This window comes from Corvus cornix, chromosome 1A, assembly GCF_000738735.6.
Source record: "Corvus cornix cornix isolate S_Up_H32 chromosome 1A, ASM73873v5, whole genome shotgun sequence".
In the NCBI taxonomy this organism is placed as follows: domain Eukaryota; kingdom Metazoa; phylum Chordata; class Aves; order Passeriformes; family Corvidae; genus Corvus; species Corvus cornix.
Genome location: NC_047057.1, coordinates 58,076,339 through 58,101,243, shown reverse-complemented (window position 1 = coordinate 58,101,243; position 24,905 = coordinate 58,076,339). Strand labels below are relative to the sequence as shown.

Genomic DNA, 24,905 nt, shown 5'->3' with positions numbered 1-24,905 from the left:
CCTTATGACTCACTCTTTAATTACACAGTTGCACACTGATTTTTCCACAGAATTCCTGCATCCCTCTGTGCATGGGATGCCGCTGCTGTTTCAAAGAGAAGCCATTCAATGTTTTGTTTTCTCCTCATTGCTCCTCATGGCATTATTCAGGCTGCACAGTGAAGGAAGGATTATGAATGCCCTTATGGTTTAGTTTTGGTTTTTTGCTCATCTTCACCACAGCATAAGGGCCCAGGGTTTCATGAGCATCCTTTGCAGTGGTCCTGTCTGATGCTGGATGCTGTCCTGACCCCATTCACAAACCATGGGAATGCAAGAACATTGAGGATGTACTTTGGACAAACAGCCTCACCAAGTGTTTCTGATTTTATTATCTCCATTACTCTCCTCATTCCCAGTGTCCCATTTCAAATCCCAGTCCAAATTTTTTCCTCCTCTTACCTGGCTTTAAAAAATAAATTGATATCGTAATTTTTTTGTTATCTATGTGTGATTTTACAATCCTTTTTAGAGATATCCTGTACCAGAATAGGAGACCAAGCCTCTTGTAAATATAATGCTTAGAGAACCACAGGGGAGAGAAAAACTAAAGAATAGGGAAGGTAATGTTGTTTTTACACCCACACTCCATCTTTTTTCATATTATTCTTGGTCTTGTCTGTTTCAGTGAAATTTCTCTATTTTTTCCCTTTAAGCAGTGCTTTGAGAAGATGCAAACACCACCCATCAGCTTTCTTTTAGTTGGTAGGTTAGCACAGAATTCTGTTACCAATAAGCAGTAATAGATGTAGAAAAGAATGTGTGGGGCTGCTGGCTTCAGGTAAGGGTCTGAAAGCCTAGCTTTGATATCCTTCAGTGCTCTTGAGTTTTTGTAGGAAGCTGAGCAAGCCACCAGTGCAATCTTGTTTCCTTTTTAATTTCTAATAGCCAAAATATTGTTTCTCTACCTTGGTGGTACCATTAGAAAAATCAATGAATGTCAGAGGATGCTGGAATACTTGTTGTGGCAAAAGCCAAATAAGTTGATTGTTTTTAACTCAGCTGGTTACATTTGAATTGATTTACCAGTATATTAGCTTCAAAAGCAATCCCAGTATAAAATACATTGACATGTAGCTGCCTCACAATGATTCATACATTTGCTGTAGTCAATATCACAGATTGTGTTTAGTGTTTACATTTTGTACGTTCACTGAGTTTACCCAAAACATGGAGTTATTTCTAGTCCTGGTCTTTATGTAAAGCTGAGTTTTGGAGTCCGAGCTGGCAAAGCATTGCTGTATTTGATTAGTAAAACCTAAACCAAAACAAAGCAACTGACTGTTCTTTTCGTCTGCATTAGGCAGTCCAGTTCAGCAAAGTTTCTTGAGAGTCTCATTTCAATGCCATATAATTAATTTACTGTCATTATGACTGGGCTTCAGGCTGACCCACTTGCATGGTGGTTAATCCTCAATCAGAGTGGTGACTAGACCTCTTTTGACTTGACCATATTTAAACTAAAAAGAAGGGAAACACCAAAGCTGTAAACAAGTCACTAAAATTTCAGTTTTTCACTAGAACCTCTGTTTCAGGTAGTATTGTGTGCATATATAATATATATAACACAATATATATAACTCTGAAAGTTATTCTTGTTCTTTGAATTCCGTCTCTATATACAAGATACTGTCAATATGCGGTTTTGAAAAACGATAATTGTTTCTAGATTAATGTGTAGGATCACTGCAGCATTGGGGAAATTCTGGTCTTTTTAAAAATATTTTCTCTGTTTCTGATCCACACTCAAATCTACTGAGAATTTCATGATCAAATAAGCCTAAAAACTCTTGAATGTTTGCTAATCTGTTATTCTAATTTGCACAAAAGGATCACTTGTCATTCCTTCTACCTTCTGGTGCCCTGAGCTCGTGAGGTAGGGCATGCACCTTTGTACATAATATATGGGGAAAAAAAATTTCCGCATAGATCTATTGCCCCCTACCTTCAGCATTTGGCTTTGGGGTTGTCATTGCAAAAAGGACCACAAGCTGCTCTGCTTTCTAGACTAAGAGTCACTTTCTTTTATGGATCTAAATTTGGGATAAAGAAGGGAATGTATTTTTTTTCCTGTATGCAGTCTCTCTAAGGCTTTGCATGCCTAGAAGAGCATATTAATAAACCAGGCCTGATTTTTATTTCCACAATGTGACTCTGGCAAGCCTACTTACAGATCCAATCTTAATTTCACTGTATTAGTATTAATTCTGTGTTAAAAATCAAAGTTCAGCAGCAGCTCCCAATGGGTTGGTCCCAGTGACACTTCAGGAGATTCATGTTCTGAGCAGCATTGAACAGCAGAATCCAAAGTAGAAACAATTATGTAGAAGTAGTTAGAAAATATTGGGGTTTGGCACCCTTTTTTGATGTCCCAAAAACTAGTAATTTATCTAATATTTTGTCCGCCAAATGTACATTTTTGTTTGTGATCTGTAGGCTTTATTTGTTCTGTGTATGGATCTCAAGGTGGACTGGAGTTTCTCTGGTGAAAGCATGGTGGAAAGTTCCTCGACACTTCAGCACGTGTGTAGTGTGTGATGTCTCTTTGCCCACATCCTCTCCTTTGGGTGGGCACTGTGGAAACTGATCTGGCACATTCTTCACTGAATCCTTTTCAAGGCTCTAGCTCTGCTCAGTGAAAAAATGATGGTATTGCAGTTAGGACAAATGGAGAGTCAGGACACTTTGGCACAAATGGATGAAGAAACAGATATGGCTTAAGTCATTTGTGGCTCAGATCTGCCAGGTTGAAAGTCTCCTCAGCACAGTACAGAATTAGTGCTATTCAGTCACCACTGGATGCAATGAGTGTCTTGAGGAAACCTGACTACTCTTGTCTTGGCCATTGAAAAGATGGAACCTGGATGAGTCATTTCACACCTCTGCTTCCTTTCCACTCACCATTAGAGCAATAGCTCATAACAGCAGGGTCTGTCGCTCATGGCATACATTCCTAGCTCAGGAAAGCTTTGATGTTTGCTGTCAGCTCATGCTGTAATGGTGATAGCCTCCAACACAGCAATCCAGAGTGATCCTTTCCAGTCCTCAGCATATAGCCATGGGTGGCAGGGCTAGATAAAACTGAGATACAGACACATTGCGAGGGGGCTGGAGCATGACAACACATTTAGAGTGTTACTTTTGTTAAAGCAGCCCTTTCTTTCTCCTACTCCTCCTCTTCTTCCCTCAGATGATGATGACATTGATTTATTTGTTTTACTTCTATAGTTAGCAAACATGGTTACTGAGCCAAATTAAAAATAAAGCAGCAACCCTTCTCTGTTTTAACACTGTGAGAGCTGCTTCTGTTGAAGCTTTGCATTGCAGAAAGGGCATCAAGTCCTACCCCTAACTGGGGAGGTTGTGCTCCAGATCGACACACTGGAGTAGCTGGCAATTTCTGTCCTTTTTCTCTCTTTTGTGTGACTTCAGGCATATGAGCATTAAAGTCATCTTGGTTAAAGAGTGAGGTCCCATTTCCATGGTAACATGGGGAAATGTCTTTGGAGTTTTAAAGGTCCTATATTTATTGTGTAGGATTTTCATCTCCTGTTTAAGCATTTAAAACAAAGAAGTCTGCAGTGCTGGAATCTTTTAAGAGAGATTGAGTTAAATGAGGGGGGCAATTATAAAAATGACATTTAACTTTGTTCTGCTCTGTAATCCTGTAAAAATACATCAGCTGGTGAAAAAGCAACCTAGTAAGCTTGAAGCCAATGGAAATAGACTAATTTACTATAGCCAGGACTTTGTCCCAGAGGTCTGGTAGCCTGTGAATTAGATTCCTAAAGGAAGCTATGGGATTTTCGTCATCTGAAATTAATATCTAGAAAATATAAACAATATAAACTACTGAACAGGTATGGGGAATTTTAGTTCTTCCTCAGCCCTAGATGAACAAAGCAATTGAAAAATTTCTTTAGAATTTATTATTATGCTCATGGATTTCCTGATGCAAGGTTTATTTATGTCTAAATGGCTTAATATTTTTTCACTGTTTAGTGTCAAAAGAAGCCAGTAACTGTGCAGACATTTTGTGTTTTAATGTGGGTACATAGTGTTTCCTATTTAGTATGAGGTGCATGATATTGAAATGACTATTTAAACAGAATTCAAATACTGTGAATTCTTCACCTTCGTCTTTGTTTTATTATAAGTTATTTGCAGTATATTACTGTAAAGACTAATAAAATACTTTAGAAGGTACTTGGTGCCATGAACAATGCATGGAAAGATGGAATGCACAAAAGGCAAAGTAAAGAATATGTTTAAAAAGGCTTAACTAGTGGCATGGGAAATTACAGTCTTTAACACAGTTACTGAAGCTGAGGGATAAAATACTGGTCCAGTCAATGTTGATGTTAGGGTCATTGTATTAGATGAAAACCTGGTTCAACTGAAGATTTTTAACCTTACACATCCCTTTGTTTCACCTTACAAATCACCAATTTTTTTTTTTACACATATGAATCAAATCCCTGTTCTGATTTAAAAAAAGTTTTCTTTCTTTCACCAGTTGAATAGGAGCTGTTCCTGTTTATTCTGCGTCTGAACTTTGTTCTTTTCTGATAACCTTCAGAAAATTCTGCAATTGCAAATGTTAAAACCTGCTTGGAATAACAACTACTACATACATGTGTCTCTTGACAGAGTACCAAAGGAGCAGTGCAGATAATCAAACTTAAAATGTGACAAGATCCCTGGATGATATATTATCTATAAGTAGTAAAATGAGAACATAGAGGGGCTTTGGATTCAGCAATGGCCTTAATTTTTGTTGCCATCTGATTCCTACTCTTTTGTTGCAACCCTGGAAGAGTTATGCTTTGCCTTTCTGAACCTTGCTGGTGAAGGGAGGTAACTTAATTTCACTTTGAGCTTCCTGAATGTAGGACATCACATATGGAGCTGAACCAGAGATGTCAAGTGTATTTGCATTTACTTCAGCATCAGGCAGCTCTTAAAAATTATGAGAAGATATAGGGGTGTGTAGGTGTCTGGGGGGGACTATTCCGTCTGGGGGGACTCTTCCATCTGGGGGGACTAGCACCAGACTTGTTGCTTGGTCTTCAGTGCAACAGAGAAAATTCCTAAATGTGGGGATTTCAGGGAGAGGCTTAGGGCACCTGAAATTGATTTCTTACTTCTGGGCAACCTACTTTTTCTGCAAGTTTCTAGTTCTCTGGTTCCTTCTGTATAGACCCCGGCCTCATTTTCTTTAGTGTGTTTCCCTGTCAGATGAAATTAAGGGGAAAGATGAGGTTGGTGAGCTGTACAATTAGGTGTGATAAATTCAACAGTAAGTTAATTTTCAGGGGGCTTTTTGAAGACTGGAATATTAGTGAGACAGATGATGTGCACGAGTGTTGAATAAGTCTCCTCCCTTCTCCAAAGAAATTTTTCTCAGTAAACAATTGTTAGTGCTTTCCTTTCTGATCTGAATTTCAAACCAGTGACGACGTACACACTAAAGTGAACATGATCTCAGGACAAGGTCTTGTACAGATTAGAAGATTAAAATACTGCTCTAAATTTAGGATGCAGTCATTCGGGGGAGATATGATGGCAAATGACTTTTATTTGTTTTAAAAGAAGAAAATCCTATCCTCAGCATCTGTTAAAAATATTAGCTGCTCTGATCAAAGCTGAGATCCAGAGGTCTGTGGGAAAAAATTGTGTCTGAGGAAGATGCATCTTTTGTTTTATATCTACATGATTCTGGCTTGTTCCCTGTTTTATAATGCATTTCAAAATCTGCAGCATGAACAACTCTACAGAAATGAAATGTCACAATTTATAGTGCTGCAAAGATTTTTTTTTTTTTTTTACTTATGAGCTTAAAATGAAGTTACAAATAAACTGTTATTTTAGTCAATGGTATGTTTTGGCATTATAAATTAACTCATAAAATAGAACAAATAGCTTCTCTCAAGTTTCAATTGCTCTTTGTTTGTCTGCTGCTGCTTCTGTAAAAGCTCCTGAAACATTTTATTGATGAGGTAATGCACTCTTGTCTGCATGTAGTACTTCTGTAACTCCAGCAAAGGTTTCTGGTGACATGCTAGACCACAAGAACAAAGCTCAAATTTATTGTGTTCCCCCAGATGGAATTACAGTCTTCATCAGTTAATGCAGCATCTCTCAAGTTTGGAAAGCTGAATCCTGAGTTGTCAAGAAAATTAAGCTTACACTATTGCTGCTACCAGCAGTGTTGTTTTAAAAGGCTGCCCAAAATGAGCAGTCACTCAAATCGACTGTGTAGGTATTCATCCTCATCTCTTGTACACTTTGATTAGCGGTGCATTGTCAACAGTGTTGAAGTAATGTCATTGGCATTTGAATCATGACCCTTTTATAACCAAAATTACTGCATCAGTTTCTCTGCAAATTCAGACAGGCTTTTCTGCATTATGGATGGGCTGTGGTTTCAGTATTGCCTTTTGCAATCAGATGTCTTAAAAAAAAAAAGCAATCACAATAACAAAATAAGTGGAGCTTCTGGAGGACCTGTAAGAGTCTGAGTTAGTATTCGTTGCCCTGTAGATTTTGCAATTTTTGTTATTGTACACAATTTACTGTTACTTAGTTTTTCTTAGAACACTGCTAAGTGGAAAGTTTGCACTTGATTTATGTACCAGTGTGAATGAGTGGCTTCAGAGCACTGTGTCTCCTGTAGGCACTCCCTTAGCAGTTTTTTCAGTTTATTATAGTCTGAGGGGCACAAACTTGGCCTCAATTGCAGTAAGATGTTATTAAGTGAAAGTAATTTTCGCACTCTTATTTGGACTAGTAAGAATCAAGTAGTCTAAAAATTTAAGTTGAAGTATTGCAATTTTCTTAGGTAAACAGTGTTTGTGTTCTGCTTTTTGGTGTGGATTGTAATGTTTTATTAGCCCCCACCATACACAGAAATTATCTGCTTCTGTGCCTCCTGACAGCAACGGGAATTGGAATGTTTTTCTCATTCTTTTTAATTTTTCCTGACAATGCCTAATTTAGTTTTTTTCACTTAGTTCTTGCTTGGTGCTACTTATAAATAATTGATTTAATATAATACTGCTAGTCTGTTAAGAACAAATTTGTGGATAATGGATCCAAAGTGGTATTACTTCACTGGAGTCGGAGTTGCACCACGTTTGCCAATTGCAGATCAGGACTCTTGATCCCAGCACGGCAGCTACTGGTCTCTCCATGTTCAGAAGTGGCCATCCTTATTCAGTTCAAGGAACAGACAATATATTGAAGAAAATCTGGGGCAAAAGAATGGCAAGAGTACTTCACTTAATTTTTTTATTTCTGTCTGTTTTGCTTTTCCACGGAAGAGATTTATTTTTCTTTCTTTTTTGTTGCCTAGTACTTTATGTGTGCAAGAGTTTTAGTGCAGTATTTGTTTTAAGAGAAGTTACCTGCTTGTATCTGGAAGGATCTTACTGGATAGTTGCAATTGCCTCCCTGGTGGATTTTTCTCAGTAGGAAGTTTTCATAACCTTTCAGTATCACTTCATGGCTTGAAAGCCTGAATGTGGCTGTGGGGAAGAAGCATCACCTGTGGAGTCGTCAAGATAATCTGCTGCAAGGGCAGCCAGCCAGGATGGGTTTTGTGGTCATATTAACTTCACCAGTTAGGTGGGTTTTGTGGTCATATTAACTTCACCAGTTAGGTACTTTTTGCAAGATTTGGAAGCAGTGCATTCCCCCTCTCTTCCCTGTTGCTCATATAGATGTGCCAGGATGTCAACTCTGTCCTACCACCAGCATGAGCTGATTATGTTTGCTTTTAGAGCAGCGAAAATCAATGCTAAAAAGTACATTTTAATTCTAGGTTGAGCAGATATTGGTCATGCTCCCCTCAAAATTTCAGGATTTCTCTGTCTTTTGCTATGTGCCTTTTATTCCTGCTCTCGCTCCTTCTTAACTATGTTCTTCTTAACTGTGTTTTGTCCTTTTGCCCTGGTAAAGGCAGTTGGAAGAATGAAGCTGGAACAGGTTGATGCAGTAGCACGCAGGGGTGGTGGGACTGTGTAGCTTCCCTCATGTCCTTCTCCTCAGTGACTGGTATGCTGTGGGCAAGGTCCCCAAGCAAGCTGGTTGGTTTGGTCAAGCTGTGCTGTCACTCCCACTAAAGAATACCCCTAGAAAGGGCAATGATACTATTTCAGTAGCACCCTATGCAAAATATTTATTCTCTCACTTCACTGCCCATTAGTATTTTTTTGAAGCCTTTGTTGAAGGCATATACAGGATGGAGTTTCAGGGGAGAATTTATTTCTCCCTCCAAAGTGGATGTAGTACCAAAATCAGCATAACACCCAGTGATTCAGTCCTTTTTTGAGTGCTGGAAAAGTGACATAGTGACACCAGTAACCTAGTCCTGTGCTTGGGTGTTTTTTACATCTATATTGTGATCCCATCAGATCAGATGATCCAAGGTAGTTTGGATTCCATGCTAAGAAAAGGTCAGGTTTCATCTCATATGTGTGCAATGAGTTTCCAAAGAGTATCCTGGCCTGGCTGCTTCTGTATTTGCCAGGAGCAAAAGGCAGCTGGGATATTTTTGCTCCTGTTTGATAGAACAGTAGTCATTTTGTGGTCAAGGTGTGATTTCATCTAACAGATGGTTGCTATCTAAAGAAATGATTTCTGTGTGCATGTCTTTTTGAATAGGTGATGCTGCAGTAAAATATGTGGGGAGAAAAATAAATTACTGCATTTCTGTACCTTACGGTGCTTGGTGGGGCTGATGTAATGAAACAAGGAAAGTGCTACTTAATTTTAATTCACAGGAGTTGGATTTTCTTTCTTTTAATAATGCTATATCTGGAGACAGTGCCAGTTCAAGGCATGATGAACAGTTCGCTTCAGCTGATTTTAAATCCAGATTTAATTCTACCTGAAATCAGAATGATTTAATGACTATTTAGTCATGTGCCAATGTAAAATGACTCAGCATTCCCACACGGGTCAAATCTTAGGAGACATAGTTTTAACCTGTGCAAGAGGAATAAGACACTTGGATCCATTGCTCCCTTCTTGAAAAACCCCAAGAAAATATGATGTAAAAATTGGATTGAATCTGGTGATTGGCCTGCCTTCTCAGTGCTACAAGTGTTATTCCAGGGTAAAAGTGGGTGGGGTGGATGTAGAGTTGATACCTTTTGCTCTGGTAATTTTGTGATAAAGGATTTTAATCTCCCATGCTGTCAGTTATCTTCACATGTTAATGCTCAATGATAGAAAAAGGCCTCAAATACTGGTCTTAATCTTTAATGATAAAACCAGTGCCTAAACAGGTAATATTTTCTTTCTATTGTAGTCTTATCAGTGACTTAATTTCAAATCAGTATTTTGACCCCAGTGACTAAATAATACACCAACACAAGAGTTAAGAGTGTGGCATTACAAATCTGTTTTACACTCAAAATCTCTTTCAGATTAAAATAATGTCCAAGTAATAGGGCATGTCCTCTCATAAGGTTAATATCCAGATCTCTTCCAGTTCAAGGTGGGCTTTCAGGTTGTTCTGTCTGAGCATTTATCCAACCCTGAAGAAGCACCAGCAATTTAATGTGCTTTTCTGAAGCAGTATAGGCACAAGAGAAGCAGCACCCAGTATTGCGGTAGCCAAAAAGAAATTAGAAGAAAAATAAGTCTTCTTCCTCCCTGCTGTTTGCTTGTTGTATGCATTTGACAGTGCTTTGTATTGTGGAGGTTATTTTAGCCTGCTTGTATACAACTGGTGAGTCAACAGGGAGGAAGCAAAACCACATATGTAAAATTTAACAGAATTTAGATGGAAAAAAGAAAAGGGCAGATTATGAGAAAAATGAGCATTTCTTAAATTGGTTCCAAAAGAAAAAAAACATAACCCAAACTCCAGTTATACCATTTGTTTACCTAGATCAACACAGCTGCTAATGAAAGTGAAAGATTTCCGCTTTAATCTCAGCCATGAAGATCACTGCTCTAGTTGATACTGCCTGCACTTTTCTGCCTCAATGGCTCCCTGAAAGTTTCCCTATTTCAAGGCTGAGACATAGGCTCAAGCCTGTGACAGCTGTCTCTTGGGGTCAGGTGAGAATGCAATAATCTCTCTCTCGTCTGAGAGTGCCTTGGCGTCTCCCTGCAGCACAATTCAGTGTCTGCTGCAAGGTGAAGGCAGCAGGCCCTCACTGTGATTCTGGTGAGATTTGTAATGTTGCATGACATAGGTGATGTTGTCATCTTAATCTGATGTGAAACCTGGTGTGATTTCTCCTCCAGACAGAAATGTTAGTTTGCTACAGAAAGTCTGATTTTTTTTTAAAGAAATGTGTATGTGTAACTCCCAACATTTATTACCAAGAATAAGCTTCAACCATAAGTATTTTTGGTAGGTAATTAATGTTTTATTCAGAGCTAAACAGCTGGAAAAATACATCATGCAGTGGGTGACAACTGGCTCACAGGTTGGGCACAAAGGGTTGCTGTGAATGGGTTGACATTAGACTGGGGACCTGTCACCAGTGGGGCTCCACAAGGCTCTGTCTTAGGCCCTGTGCTCTTCAACATCTTCATTAATGACTTGGATGCAGGACTGGAAGGCATACTAAGCAAGTCTGCAGACAAGACAAAACTGGGAGGGGCTGTTGACTCCCTTAAAGACAGGAAAGCCCTGCAGAGAGACCTTGACAAGTTTGGGGGCTGGGCGATCGCCCAGTGGGTGACCATGTGAAGTTTAACAAGGGCAAGTCCCAGATTCTGCACCTGGGATGGGTAACCCTGGTTGTGTGTATAGACTGGGGAATGAGAGGCTGGAGAGCACAAAGGGACCCTGGGGTCCTGGTCAGTGGCAAGTTGAACATGAGTCAGCAGTGCCCTGGCAGCCAGGAGGGCCAACCCTGTCCTGGGGGGCATCAGGCACAGCATCACCAGCCGGGCAAGGGAGGGGATTGTCCCCTCTGCTCTGCACTGGGGCGGCCTCACCTCCAGTGCTGGGGGCAGTTTTGGGTGCCACAATATGAAAAAGACATTAAGCTATGAGAGAATGTCCAAAGGAAGTCAATGAAGATGGTGAAAGGGCCTCGAGGGGAAGCCATACAAGGAGCAGCTGAGGGCACTTGGTCTGTTCAGCCTGGAGGAGAGTGAGGGGAGACCTCATTGCAGTTACAACTTCCTTGTGAGGGGAAGAGGAGAGGCAGACACTGTGGTTACCAGGGACAGGACACAAGGGAATGCCCTGAAGTTGCATCAGGGGACGTGCAGGTTGGATAGGAGGAAAAAGTTCTTCACCCAGAGGGCGGTTGGGCACTGGAACAGGATCCCCAGGGCAGTGGTCACGGCACCTGACAGAGTTCAAGAAGCATTTGGACAATGCTCTCAGGCAAATGGGGTGATTCTCAGGGTGTCCTGTGCAGGGCCAGGAGCTGGACTTGATCCTGATGGGTCCCTTCCAACTCAGCATATTCTGTGATTCTGTGAGTGGGAATTCATTTTTTATAAACACGCTGGGTATTCTGAGGCTAACACCTCAGAGCAGGGCTTGAGTCAGATTCTCTTCCAGTTTTGGAAGTTAGTTTTAAGCTGTTTCTTAAGTTTTCTGCTTTCTGTGGATTGAAGGGAGAGGGGGAATCTTGTCACAAGGTGCACTTTCCCCTCATTTCTGTATTGCCATACAGTTGTTGCTGATGAGGAAAGGGGAAGGTGCTGATTTATTGTATTTTATACACACATCCTTCATTCCTCGTTTAATTCTTTTGGAGGAAATTTTATCCCTAAGCCTCTGTTCTTTGATCCTAAATCTTGTTAAAAGTAATCAAACCCTTTTGATTAGAATCTGAGCTTTGGTTGGGGTCCTGCACGAGTAGGTTGCTACACAGACTTGCTGGGGAACTGACACTTGCTCTCTGTTTTCATCTGCCATTCACTTACTGCAGTAAATCCTCTTTCTCCACCCTCTGCTGAGCTCTTTTGGTTTGTCTCAGAGGGAATTGAAAGCAGTGGACACGCATCTGCTCCCTTGGGATGGGTGCATAAAAACCATGCCAGAGGGAAAAGAAGAAATTTGGGAATGGTATGGAGAGGATGAAGGTGCAGGTGCTTGGGGCATGGTGGTGCTTGTCTCGCCTGGCAGCCACCAGCCCCCTGAGGCATTAGGGGCCTCTTGTCCCACGTGCTCAAAACAAGATTTTTTTAAGCACAGCAGTAGATACCATCAAACAGTGTAGTCTTTGTGGTGAGGAATGAAAAGAAAAAGACACTTGTTGAATTTTTTTTTCCATCAGTGTTTCTATCTCATAGGATCCTGGGGAGGGAAGGTGGGGGACAAAACCTTTGTTTTATCTCAGTTGCTGGACTTCCTTCCTTAGAGAGAAAATAGAATTTATTTGGTTAGTGAATGGTAGTTTTATAATTTTATCTGTCTTTCTCGAGTGTCACTCTAATGAAAAGCAAATGTAGGCTTTTTTCTTCTCGCTCTCTTTTTTTTTTTTTCTTCCCCATGACCTGTGTAGGCCATGCCTGAACTCCCTTCCCTGCTCCGCTCTCTAGACTGTGTTTGGAATTTGAATGTCTAACTTGTTTTTTAGAAGAGAGGGTATTTCTCTGTCCTGTATACTTTCAAAATCTTTTGTTAGAAAAAAAAAGGTTTTTTTGGATTGTTTTAAAGCTTGCTGTTGTTCTGGGTCTTCCTTGAGTCCTACGTATTTATATATCTGGAAAGAAGAAAATTTGATTCTTATATCAGTACTTGGTAATAAACTTGTTCTGGCATCCCCTATAATATTCCATTTTTTTTCTTTAATCCACAGTCTAGAAACTGTGGGATTATTTTTCTTTTGTCTAGTAAGTATGAATCTCCATTACCTTTTCAATTTTTGTTTGCATACTCAGAAATGGGAGATTTTTATTTTTAACCCCTCTGAGACCTTTGCATGCTAAATGAAAGCTTATCATGGGGAAAAAATGTGGAAATGGACAATCACAATTTTTGATGTTTTTCGCTGTCAAGGAGAAGATACTATACAAAGAAAGTAAAGGACACTTAGTGATTCAGGGACATGGAAAGGTTCCCAAAAATCCAGATTTGAAACAACTGTCTGCAGCTTACAGTGCAAAACTGCGAGGCACACATTGGATTTGTAGGAAAGAAGAAAAACATAGTAGTTTATGATATAGTTTGTGTGAGGCTATACTGTTCTTGAGTCATAATGGCATTTCAGCATGTGTAAATAGCTTATGCCAATGAAGGATCCTGTGAGTGGTCTGATACAGAAATTACCTTAAATTAAGTTATTTTAGAAAGCATGTGCTAGCATCTGAGTGGCAAGAAAACATTTCCAAGACTAATGTTAAAATGCTGCTCTAAATTCCTCCTTTCCTCCCTGTCTTGTTTTATTTTCCTTCTCTTTATCTTCCCGATCAAATGAAGATTAATTGATGCCACCAAGAAGTACCCTGAAAAAAAAGCTTAACATTTTTTAAATCTGTTTGGCAGAGTGATAACATAGAATATCTGCACTCTTATTTTATTTTGGAATATTATTAAAAAAAAAAAAGTCACAATTATACCACAGTCATGTCAATCCAATTTGCTGTCACCACTGTTTGTCTATGCTTGAGCTACAGAATGCAGGTCCTGCAATATCCCATGATTTTTGTCTGGATGAAATGCATGAAAATGTGTAATGAAAATGATTCCCATTCAGACTTCCTTTGCTTTCTGAAATAGTAAAAACACATCAATCTTCTGTAATACTGATGTCCAGTCTGTGATGCAGCTGGAAATCATCTATGCTCAGAGTTCCCTAGAGCATTTCTTGTTGTTTGCTTGGAAAGACAGTGATTAAATTTTATCATCTTGGTTACTCGATTGATTCCAGAATCTTTGAAATGTGAGCTTCTAACTCCCTATGCACATATCTGCCCTACATAAACTCACTCAAAGGATTTTGATCCAAAGATTTAAAGATTTCTGGATCAAAACTTTCAGGTACCCTTTATTCTGCAGAAGGATCATATAAAATCATTGGTTGTCAGTTCAACTTTAACTCTTTGGATGAAATGTGAAAATCCTAATAATAGGAATTTAAAGATGATGGTGCAGAGGCATGCATATTGAATGCAAATTACAAAAAAAAAGGATTTTAATGATGGAAAGAGTGGAGTTCTACCATAGCTTCTCAGTAGGAATAAGAGAGAAGGAACAGCCGGGCTATATTTGAAAGGCGTCTTTAACTTTGTGAGTTCAAACATATGATAAGTTTGTCTGAAACAGAGTTGACTGGATTTCATGACCTAAAAGGTCTTTCCCAGATCTGATATTCATGGCTTTAAAAACTAAAGGCTACAAAAAAAAAATTAAAACCCTTTTCTGAAACAAATTGGTTTTGACTGCAGCAAAAATAAAGAAAAATCAGTTTGAGAAAGCTTTTGTATCTTTTTTTATCCCCAACTTTCCTAGACCCCTTTGTTAGTCCCTTTCTTTGTAAACTACAGGGATAGAGGACACTCTTCATCTTTATTGCATCACCAACTGTATCACTTTTTTTTCTTTCCCCCTCATGAAAATGAACACCAACATTTCTGTTACTGCAAGGAGTCCTCCAAGGTCTGTCACTTTTTGTGGCAAGAGTAATCACCACATTTGTACATATCTTTTCAGAATTTTTAAGTGAAATATTGGGAGGAATCCCATTGTTCCTAAAATTTAGCTGCCTTGTATCATAAGTCCCCTTCATGTTTTATCCTATTTGCTAAGAAATCTAGAGGATGAATTAAGAGTAAAGGCAAAAAATCCCTGTGGTGAGCAGAAGGAAGAAATGGGTGCTACCCATTGATATATGGAAATCTGAGCTCTGATAGGAGCTCAGAGAGAATTCCACATGACTTTGACTTTTTCTTATAATTATCTGATTAATTATCCAAGTCTTGGATCTAAGCCATTTTCAGTTCCCACATTGCAGATGAGGATTGTTACAGAGTTTCCAGGGGAATAAGCTGGATCCAGGGCCTGGCCAATGAAGGCATGCAGGAACAAAGTCACCCTGATTTTAATGCAATAGAGACTCTGAAGTGGCTTATAGATCTGGGACAAGATATATTGGTCACCTTGATAGGAGCTGACACAAAACTGTGTACTTTCTCTGGCTTCTGAGAAGATGAACTCTTGATGGAAGATAAGAATTAAGGGATTGAATAATTTAGCACAGTTCAGGATCAAATTGAAACCATAAATTACTTTCCAAAAGATAAAATTTGGTCCTTAATGTGTGCCTACTGGTCAAGTGAAGGAGAGCAGAGAAAAAAAATATATAGTAGAGATCTTTGGCATTTGGGCTTGCACTGTTTTGACACTAAATCAAGCTCCAAGTATAACCATAGGGCAGTAAGGATTTGCATGTCTACATTAAAGAAACTGCAAACATATTCATGCCACAACTTGTGAATGCCTCCTGTAACACACAACCTGTTTCATGAATCTATTTTATTCTTTTGGGATAGGAGAAGTAACCTGCCATTCTTGTATCCAGAATTTGAAGGGCAAGAATACCAAAAGGCTTCCTTTTAAAGAATATCCCTTCATGTGCATAACACAAAAATGTCTGTGAACTGCAGCATTGACACAGAAAAGACAACATCATGTGGTAGAGGTACTTCCTCTGTTAACCTGATCCAGCTTTCTGCAGTTCTTTTCCGCTCCTTTTGCTTTGCCTCGTAATTCCTTTTGTAGGAGGGCTTGTTGGCTCTGTTTGGTCTTGCACCTGCTCAATACAAGCTGAATAAAGTGTTTGATGTGATAGATCCAAATGTTGTTACCAGGACTTACGAGGGAGTTGATGGGCTATGTTACAGCTCTGCGGTTGCTGTTTGAGGTACTTGGGAAGATTGTCATAGCAGAAATTTGTTTCACTCTCTTCAGGTCAGTCTCTAGTGGACATGAGCTTGCTCCAGGTACAGGTGGGCTGGGCTTGAGGCTGAAAGTAAAGCTGCCCAGAGCTGCATGAAGCTGCAGTGTTTCATGGAGATGTACCAGTTTCCATGCACTTTTTATCAAATAGCTCTGTATGGTGAGGGGTGGAGAGAGAGGCAGGAAAGGTTTCTTTGAGGTATTGGTGATGTGGATGTTGACTGGCTGGGAAATTACCCAAATCTTTGCTTTCCCATACACTGGTTCCCTGGGCAGCAGGGAGTGACAGATGCTTAGGAAAGCATTTCATCAGGAGTTTTGAAAGGTCTGTTTCTTTTAGTGCTGATTGAATTTCTTGCATCAATGTTCCCTGCTGAGGGTGCTTGAGAGTGTCCTAGGCTGAGCTGCTACTTGTGTGGATGATCCTGAGGAAAATGAGAAGGTTAATATAGGAGGCTAAAGACCATATTGAGAAAAGGGCCATTAACTAATCACTAAGATTTGATTTTGCTAAGTATTCTGGTGGAATTCAAATAAGAAACTGCTGAGAGGGCTTTATAAATCCCCCGTTAAGTGAGCTCTACTCTTAAAGGAGTGGGTTGGTCACATGGGTTCACAGAGTGCTGATGGGGTAACCCAGAAGCAAGTTTTAATCTGAGAAACTGGTAAAGCTGCTGATAAGATGCAGGATTAGTAAACGCATGGCTGAATGTGATGTGCTGGAGGAGAGCCAGCACAGCTTTCTCAATACCAGGACTGGTGAATCTTGCAGAGGTTGCTGACAGAGGCATGAGGCCTGTGAACTGGGGTGCTCTGGCCAAGAGGGGCCCATGTGGGCTTCCAGAAAGCTTCGATGGGGTAAGAAAAAAAGCTTTTGGTACTGAAACTAGGGCTGATAGGCATGGTATCCTCATGGTTAAACAACTATTTATGTGTAGCAAGCAATGGGGTTGGGGTTCAGAGTTCACCTAGGTGTTTACTGTTGAAGACCACTGGGGATCTGTGATGGGAGCAGGGCTGCTCACTGGAAGCAAAATGAAAGGGGGTAAAGTTTGCTGTTGCTTTGCACAATTAGAGTGGGCATGGTCTGACTGCAGAAAATTTTCAGAAGGATCTCACGATGCTGAGTGACTCTGCAGCAGATTGCAGCTGAAATGTGAGATCGGTGAAGGCAAAATAATGCACGTGCAGGACTAAAAAGCTATCAAGTTTGGACTTCTATTAACATTTAACACTCAGGAAAGAGATCTTTGGATAATTAAAGAGAACAGTGCAAAAAGTGTGATGTCACCACTGATAAACCTCTGGTGCTGGCAGATGTTGAATATTTTTTCTAGTTCTGGCAATTGTACCTCAAAAAAGACATACTTGAGCTAGAGAACATTGATAAAGATAGAGCCGATTCAGGATTAGCAGAAGTGAAAGTAGTCTAGGATGCTTCCACTTGGGGTTTTGTGTGATTTAAGGGGTATATCAATAGATTCATAAAATCACAGAAGGTGTAGAGAGGCAAGTGATTACTCGCTGTTACTTACAGTATGATACAGAAATTGAATTATCCAGAAAAATTTTAAAACCAGACAGAAGGAAGTACTTTACATTGCTCATAATTAAATATTAGAGCTTATTACACAGCCTGCTGTGGAGACCAAGACTATAAATGGGTTCAAGGAAGGACCAACACATTCCTAGAGTAAAGAGCCATTACAGGCTATTAAGCGCAAAGGTCTGGAAGCAGCCGCCAGCTCAGGAAGTCCTTAAACTACTGATTACTGGAAATTGGAACTGGAGTATGTCAGGGAAAGGATCACCCAATTTGTGCCAGTGCTTCTCTAAACACCTGCTACTGGCTACTGTCAGGAATGGGTTGGTGCACCAGACAGATTATTTAATTTGGGTGAAGTTGGCTCCTTTCATAGCAAATGCAAAAAATCTGGGAGCCGATGTGGCAGTGAAATAATCGCTGCCCAGTGGTCAGCTAAAAAGGGGAACAATACATGCCCAGAAGGCAACCTGGGGACAGTGGGTTTCAGGGTCATGATGCAGTCAGCAGAGATGCATGGGGAAAATTTAAATAATACCAGAGATTAACCAGTATATTTTCTTCATTACATTCATAAGCACCAAACTGCAAGAATGAAAACCGCCTCCAAACAAACTCAGGCACATATAATTTGTTCATACAGCATACAGGTGCTGTCTGGCCTTGTACAGGGCTTTTCAAGCTCTGGTTGGGAAGGCTGAGGGCTGGCAGGCGTAGTCTTTGAATATTCAAAGAAATTCAGAGCTACTGTAACTTAAACATCATTATACAAACGACTGTCCCTTTCTCTGTAAATATCTAGGTTAACTTTGAGAAAACACTCCCAAACATCTCTCCTGGCAGATGTCCTAGCCATAGGATCTGTGAAACCAGTCTCTCTGCATTTTTATATTCTCTCAACCTTGCAGCTGAGAGATTACCCCAATGTTAATGTTCATATACAAAGGAGGATAATAACCCCAGCCTTCGAAAGGCACCAACTCCAACACCAGTGGCAACTAAATTGACAGTCAAAGCTGTTAAGCACATACAACAGTAATTTACTCTTTCTATTCCAAATAAATTTTTTTCTAGAGCTTAAATGTGTTGCATACTATTGACTAATTGTTGTGGTCTTTGAGGGTTCAGGTAAAACTATTCAGTCTCAAGAACTCATTGGAGGATATTTATATGCCTTCAGTGGAGGAAAAGGCTCAATAAAGCCAAAGGCTGGGATATAAGCTCAAATCTCCCCTGATCAAATATGTATCCTTTGATCTAATAAGTAGGTTGAGTCTCGCCTGACTTTTCAGCAAAATGCAAATTTAATGCTTTTAAAAAGTAAAAAAAATCAGTCAGTGTACTTGAACAGCTTGAATGTCTGATTGCTTTTGATTTTCAAAACAGTTGACTGCTCTGTTAGAGAATTTCCTTAGTGGTATCAACTATGGAATTAGTATCAGATATTTTTGTTAGTTGTATATTTTTATGTGTACCCATGCTTGTTCACAATGGTGATGTGTTAGCTAAGTCAATAAATAACATCTACTACAAACGACTGATTACTGGATATGAAAAAGTAATTATCAAAATACAGTTTATTATTTATGATGAAATATTTCCTAGCTGTTGGTTACTACATCAGCAAGCTGGGCTGGTTGTACCCATTTTAACAAAGTTGTTCTCTTCATAGTCTGAAGAACGGAATATATGATGAAACCACAGATTTTTTCTGTCTGTCTCTTATCAGGGGAACAGTGATTACTTCTCTGGGAAAGGCTGACTGTCAAGCCTGTGTTTTCATTCATGCACTCAGCACAGTGGAGATGAAATTTCTGGGAAAGATAACTAAAAGCCAATCGTGTTACCTTGCCGTTGGAAAAGTGCCAGGTGGTGTAATTTGTCAAAGTAATATGAGATATGATCACCTGGATACTCAGCATCTGCTCTGTTACCAGATCTGCACTACCTTCCCTTTCCCCCCATTTTCCCCTCTCTTGTCTGTCTTACATTTATTAGAAGGCCATGTGCTTGCTCGTTAGCTTGGCCTCCTTTTTTAATGGGAAAGGCTTCTGCAGTGCATACGGTCTGTTTTGACACTTTGTGTCTCTCTTTGCTCTGACACAAAATTCTGATAAGAAGCTGTGCAAAAGTAGACTTTTTTTAGCTTGTTCCTGGGCCTAAGGGTCACTTCTGACTGGCTCATGTGAATGTGCAATCCCTGAGATCATTTTAAGGCTTATATATTAAAAAGACCAGAAAAAAAAGGCATTATTGTCACGCCTGTGTTTTGTGTACTTTCCAAACAAAGCCATAAATCCAGCTTGGCATGCAGAGGAAGGGCAGGCTTTTGGCACAAAACTGTGCCAGGTCTCCCCTAAAAAGGATCATCAGCCTCGGCTCACTCTTAAGGAAATGTGGGCCAAGTCTCAGGTTCTCCTGTGGGAGGCTTGCACATCTTTAATTCTGACTTGAAATAGTATCTGAGGCTTGATGCTGAGATGTCTGTAACCACTCATTACACATATTTACCTTCCTCTGTTGTGAGGACAGCCTAAGTAGGTTTGCTTTACCCCGTCAGTGATGCAGAGTGGAAAAAGTGATAGTGCCCTGTTTCCACCCAAATAAACTAACACATTATAAACCACAAATAGATACAAGAATATACTCTGGTGTTTAGGAAGCCCGAATAACTACATTGATACCGAAAACAGCATAGAAGGAGGCTGCCAAATATTGGGAAGTTTTCTTGAAAAATACATTTAAAAAACATTTTTGTAGTTTCTTGTAGCTTATTTCTCTAAGGCTTTAATACAGTCATTGAGATGTGTAGCTTATGTTGTACTTATATATTTGGCATAAAATCTTTCTTGCTAAATTGTTCCCTCCTGATACATTGCCAGATGGTAAGAGTATTTTCCTTGGGCTTCTTCCCTTTTTTTGTCAAATGCAAAATATTTTGGAAAAAAACACCTTAATGTCAAAGTCTTGCCCACATTAAGTAGAAAGAGAGTATTGGATGATCAGAGGCTGATGTTAATGTTCTGAGTTGTTCATGCTGCCCACAAGAGAGGGGATTTAAGAGATTCTAGTTCAGTTCACTCGATTTTTCCAGACATGCACTGTGAGCAGCGAGGCTTCCAAGCTCCTTTACTGCGGATATATATTGAACTGTGTATTTTCAGGACAATGAAAAGATTTATTTAGCATATGGCTGACCTGGATTGTCTCCACTGGCTCAATTGACCTTTATTGCCTTGGGACAGTGGTAAGATTAAGAGATGCTATAAATAGCTGTAGCACTGTGGGAGCGATATCACAAAAATGCACTTTACACAAACAGCCTGTCATTTTACTTTGTGGGGGATGTGTGTATTTGGCTTATAAAGGGGGAGCTATCTCTCTGAGATGATTTTTGTCCTCTTTTGAATCACTGCAGCTGAAGCTGTGAGATTATTTTGGCCAGTACCATCAGGTTCTAATATATACAATGCAATAATGTTGGGAAACTCTAGGAAACAGACTGTTCAGGTGCAGCTGAGCTTTGAATTGGCAGCGTACTGTGCTTCCACCTGAGGGCTCACTGGTGGAGGCAGCTCTGTCGGGGCTGGATGTCTCTGGAGAGACAGACAGTGGGGATATCCCCTCAGCACTCTGGAGACAGCTTCAGGAGGGTTTCTGGCCACCACCTATGACTTTTGAAGAAGGCCACATCTGTGCCTCAAGAGCTGTAAATATGATTTTAGACCAGAAAGATAGAAATGAAATATAAGTGGAAAGAAGCTGTAATTCCTTGGGGGATTCTTACAGGATCAAAGAAGGTGGTGGTTTATGACTTTCCTTCCCAATGGCATCCCCATGCCTTGTTTTATGTAGTTGGATGCTGAATGGATGACTTTTTCCAGCCTATTAACTAAGAAAAAGCAACAGGTGTTTGATTCTTTGTATAAACTCATATTTTGTCTCTCCTATAAATGGTATTTTGAATTATGCATAAATTGATTTAACAGGTCTAGTTGGTGTGTAAGGAATAAGTGTAATGCATGAGGACTCCACTGACACTGGCAAACATAACCACAGATAATACACTGGATTTGATATTTCAGCTTAGTGCCAGATGAGTAACTGATCTCCATTAAACAGTAATTTCCAGTGATCAGGTTGCTTTATTCTTTCCCTAAACTGCTTTAACAGGAGATGGCATTCAAGCACCATTTCACTGAAGCTGAAATGAGATGCAGTGCTGCCTCTTCTGATTTCTGGAGAAGGCTGGGGAGGATATCTGGTAATTATGTTTGAGGTATATATTTGTTATATATACACTCTGTATATACACTCCATTTATTTGTGTTTTTATTCTTCTTTTCAATTTGCAGGAAAGCAATCTCCAGGTCAGGCCTCCAGCACTTGGCTCCTGTGCATTCCCTCAACATTGCAGTCACCAATGGACCTGTGAAGGAACCAAGAGCGGCCTTAGAGTGGACTGTAGGTGTTTGGTTTTTTGGCAGTTAATTTGAGCAGTATCTCTAGTTAGTGCTCTCTCCATCCTTAAATCAACATAAGACATTGTGTTTCTGTCAGAATTAGTGCTAGTCATTAGGAACATGTTTCTATTATGAAGCAGAAGGCAGAGACACGACAACTTGTGGGGACTTGAGTAAAACATGACAGATTTTCCAGCTTGGAAGCTGTCTGGCTACATTTGCCATCCTCCTTCTTGACAAAGTCTGCCAACAAAGGTTGATCTAATTTTAGCACAGTTTTGTGCCTCTGCTCGATGGGCAAAAATTTAAGGCTGAAGACACATGTCAAGTTGTCTGGGTCTGTAGAGTAGGTAATTGCAATCTTTGGTCACAATTCTTTGCAGGTGTGATTAGATTTCTTCTGGGCCCAAGCTGGCATATAGACATGGAGAATATGTTTTTGCCTCTCCTATCTTGCTTCTTTTAGGTTTCTGGGCTGGACCACATCAGGGCTGGCCAAAAGTTAAAGCAGATTGTTAAGGGCATTGTCCAAATGTCTTTTAAACATTGGCAAGAATGGGTCACCAACCACTTCTCTAGGAAGACTGTTCCAGGGTTTGGCCACCCTCTCTGTGTGTAATAATGGCAAGTCTGTACCTCCCCATAACCATCCCTACACACCTCCCATGTGCTTATGCACAGGTACGAGCTAAGAAGATGAGCCATAAGCCAGCAGGTCATACAAATGTCTCAATTAAAGCAAAGCATGCAGTAAATTTTGCACTTGGCTGTTGGTAAAGAGCTTGATACATTGCAGTATCAAGGCACCAGCCACCCAAGCAGGTTTTGGTTGAAGATAACTTCTGTTCTGATGAATATGGCTTATATTTATCTTTGCTCTTTATATCAAAACAGAATTGCTTTTTAGATTGCCTGCTCTTCTTGAACCCCAGCTGTTGCACCCAAAGTTTAAGAGGATGAAAATTTGCAGGCTGTGCAGCATGAAGTTGGATTAGATTCACTATGAAGGTCTGCAGTTTGAAAGCTTGTGTAGAATCCTCTTGGAAGTGCTTTGGAGAATAGCTTGTTCTTTCATTCCAGCAAACCCAGGTACTGATTCAACAAGGTAGTAAAGATGCCTCTTTTGAGCCATCACTGCTGTTCAGTGGAAATCTGAATGATCAGAGACATAAGTGAAGGGTTAAGCACATTAGCTAAATGTAACACCTTTGAAAACGGTATTTAGGAAAAACCAACAGCAACAATTCCTGCAAAAAATCCCAAAAACAACCCTGAACCCCAAGACAACAACCACAGCTTGCCCTTACTCAGTCAATTGTCTGCTACTCCTTTACCAGGATGATCCATGATCCTGTGATGATTACTCCTTTTACCTCATATGATTCCTATACAGCAGGACTTGCTATAGGTTGGTAAATATTGATTAAATATTGTGGCTTTTAATTGCATGTGGTGTTTTCGCAGTTTACTTCCTTGCTTATGGTTTAGATTTTTGATCAGTTCAATTTCTTAGCTGTTTACAGTCTCTCAGACTGATGTTGCTGCTTTACTTCACACTTTGATTGGAAAAGGGAGGCAACCTGTGTCATGCAGGGAGAGGCACAGGATAGTGAGTGGAAGATATCTGTGGCTGGGAGGAGACTGAACTGACCAGCTGTAGTAACTGGTAAAAAGGAGAAAGGTATTTCTCAAATCTGAGGTATGATGGAAGTAAGGTTTGGAGACTTGGGGACGTTGAAATGGACCAAAGTATTTTAAAATGTAGTGAACTTCAAAAAAGAAAAAACCCTAAATTTTAAATTAAGTCCAGAGGTATTACTGCAGGCCTGGGGCCTAGGGTATATCACCATGTCCCGCAGCCATAGGGAGGAGGAGGAGAGAAGATCCAGCAGGCAGGAATTGTGCAGCAAGATTGATTTATTTAATTATTTTACGAACTCTTTTATAGACTTTTTTCTTCGTAGTCTAATTGGACTACGTAGACTTCGTAGTCTAATTGGATCAGCCACCCCTTGGGGTGATTGGCTAAAATCCTAAAACATCCATTGTCAAAATATTTTTCTACTACACCATAAACAAGACTTTTCAAGGCTGCAGGTGTTTGGTTGTTTACATACTCTGCTACCTCTTCTGTGAGAGAGAAAAGTCTCTCACGGACTTAGAAAATAGCAAGAAAATCCTTGCTAGCAGCATTTTTGTATCTACACAGAGGTGTATTTGGTAGAGTGAAAAGATATTTCAATTGATGTGTCGGAGCCAGAGAAGAAGGTTTTGTATGTAATCACTGGAAGGCAGCATTGATCGGTGTGTGTTGCATCCCCATATACATCATCCTGCTCTTCAGTAGTTCTGAGGATGATTCTCCAAGGACCCATGATGGGAGATCTTTTCAAAGTCTAAGTGACACAAACATAAATTGTCGCTTGACTTAGCAGGGAGGAAATGTTTTCTACCACAGTCTTCACAATAATAACTGGAAAGAATTCCCTGGCTATTGCCTCCATTTTTGAGAGCTGCTTGCAGGTGATTTGCCATTATCAGATGGTCTTGTGAACAGGGCACTGAGTCAGAGAGTGGGATTCCATTCTCTGCTCTGTCACTTACCTCGTGAGTGAGCTCAGATGAGTTGTTTTGCCTCTCAGTACATCAGCCTTTCTAGCTGTAAAACAGAGGTGACGATTCTCATGACCCCCAAGACATTTTACAGAAAAAAACAGAATTCTTTATTATTGTTGTTGCTACTGCCTCCCTTCCCTGAGGTTTCTATTCCCTAACATAGTGTCCAGTTTAATCACATTTGTTACACCTAATTCAAGTTAACTTGCAGCGTTGCTGTATAATTTAAGGTTATCTTTTCACACCAGGGCCATACAGAATACAGTGTCTGGAGTAAGTGTTATAATAACCAGAGGGGAGTGCTGAGGATGCCTTACCAAAAAGGAATTGACCTAAATGGCTGCCCCTGTGATACATTTAT

General features: G+C 40.0%; 1 protein-coding gene across 8 annotated transcripts in view; it reads left to right on the top strand.

The window, feature by feature from the left end:
* Positions 1 to 24,905, top strand: part of DGKI (diacylglycerol kinase iota) — a 211,759-nt gene that overhangs the window by 54,156 nt on the left and 132,698 nt on the right. For all 8 annotated transcript variants that reach the window (XM_039570688.1, XM_039570684.1, XM_039570686.1 and 5 more), the window contains exon 2: positions 21,821 to 21,929. Coding sequence is in view for 1 of the 8 variants with exons in the window: in XM_039570687.1 (XP_039426621.1) it covers positions 21,821 to 21,929 (109 nt within the window). In the remaining 7 variants the exon portion in view is untranslated. The remainder of the gene's footprint in view (positions 1 to 21,820; positions 21,930 to 24,905) is intronic.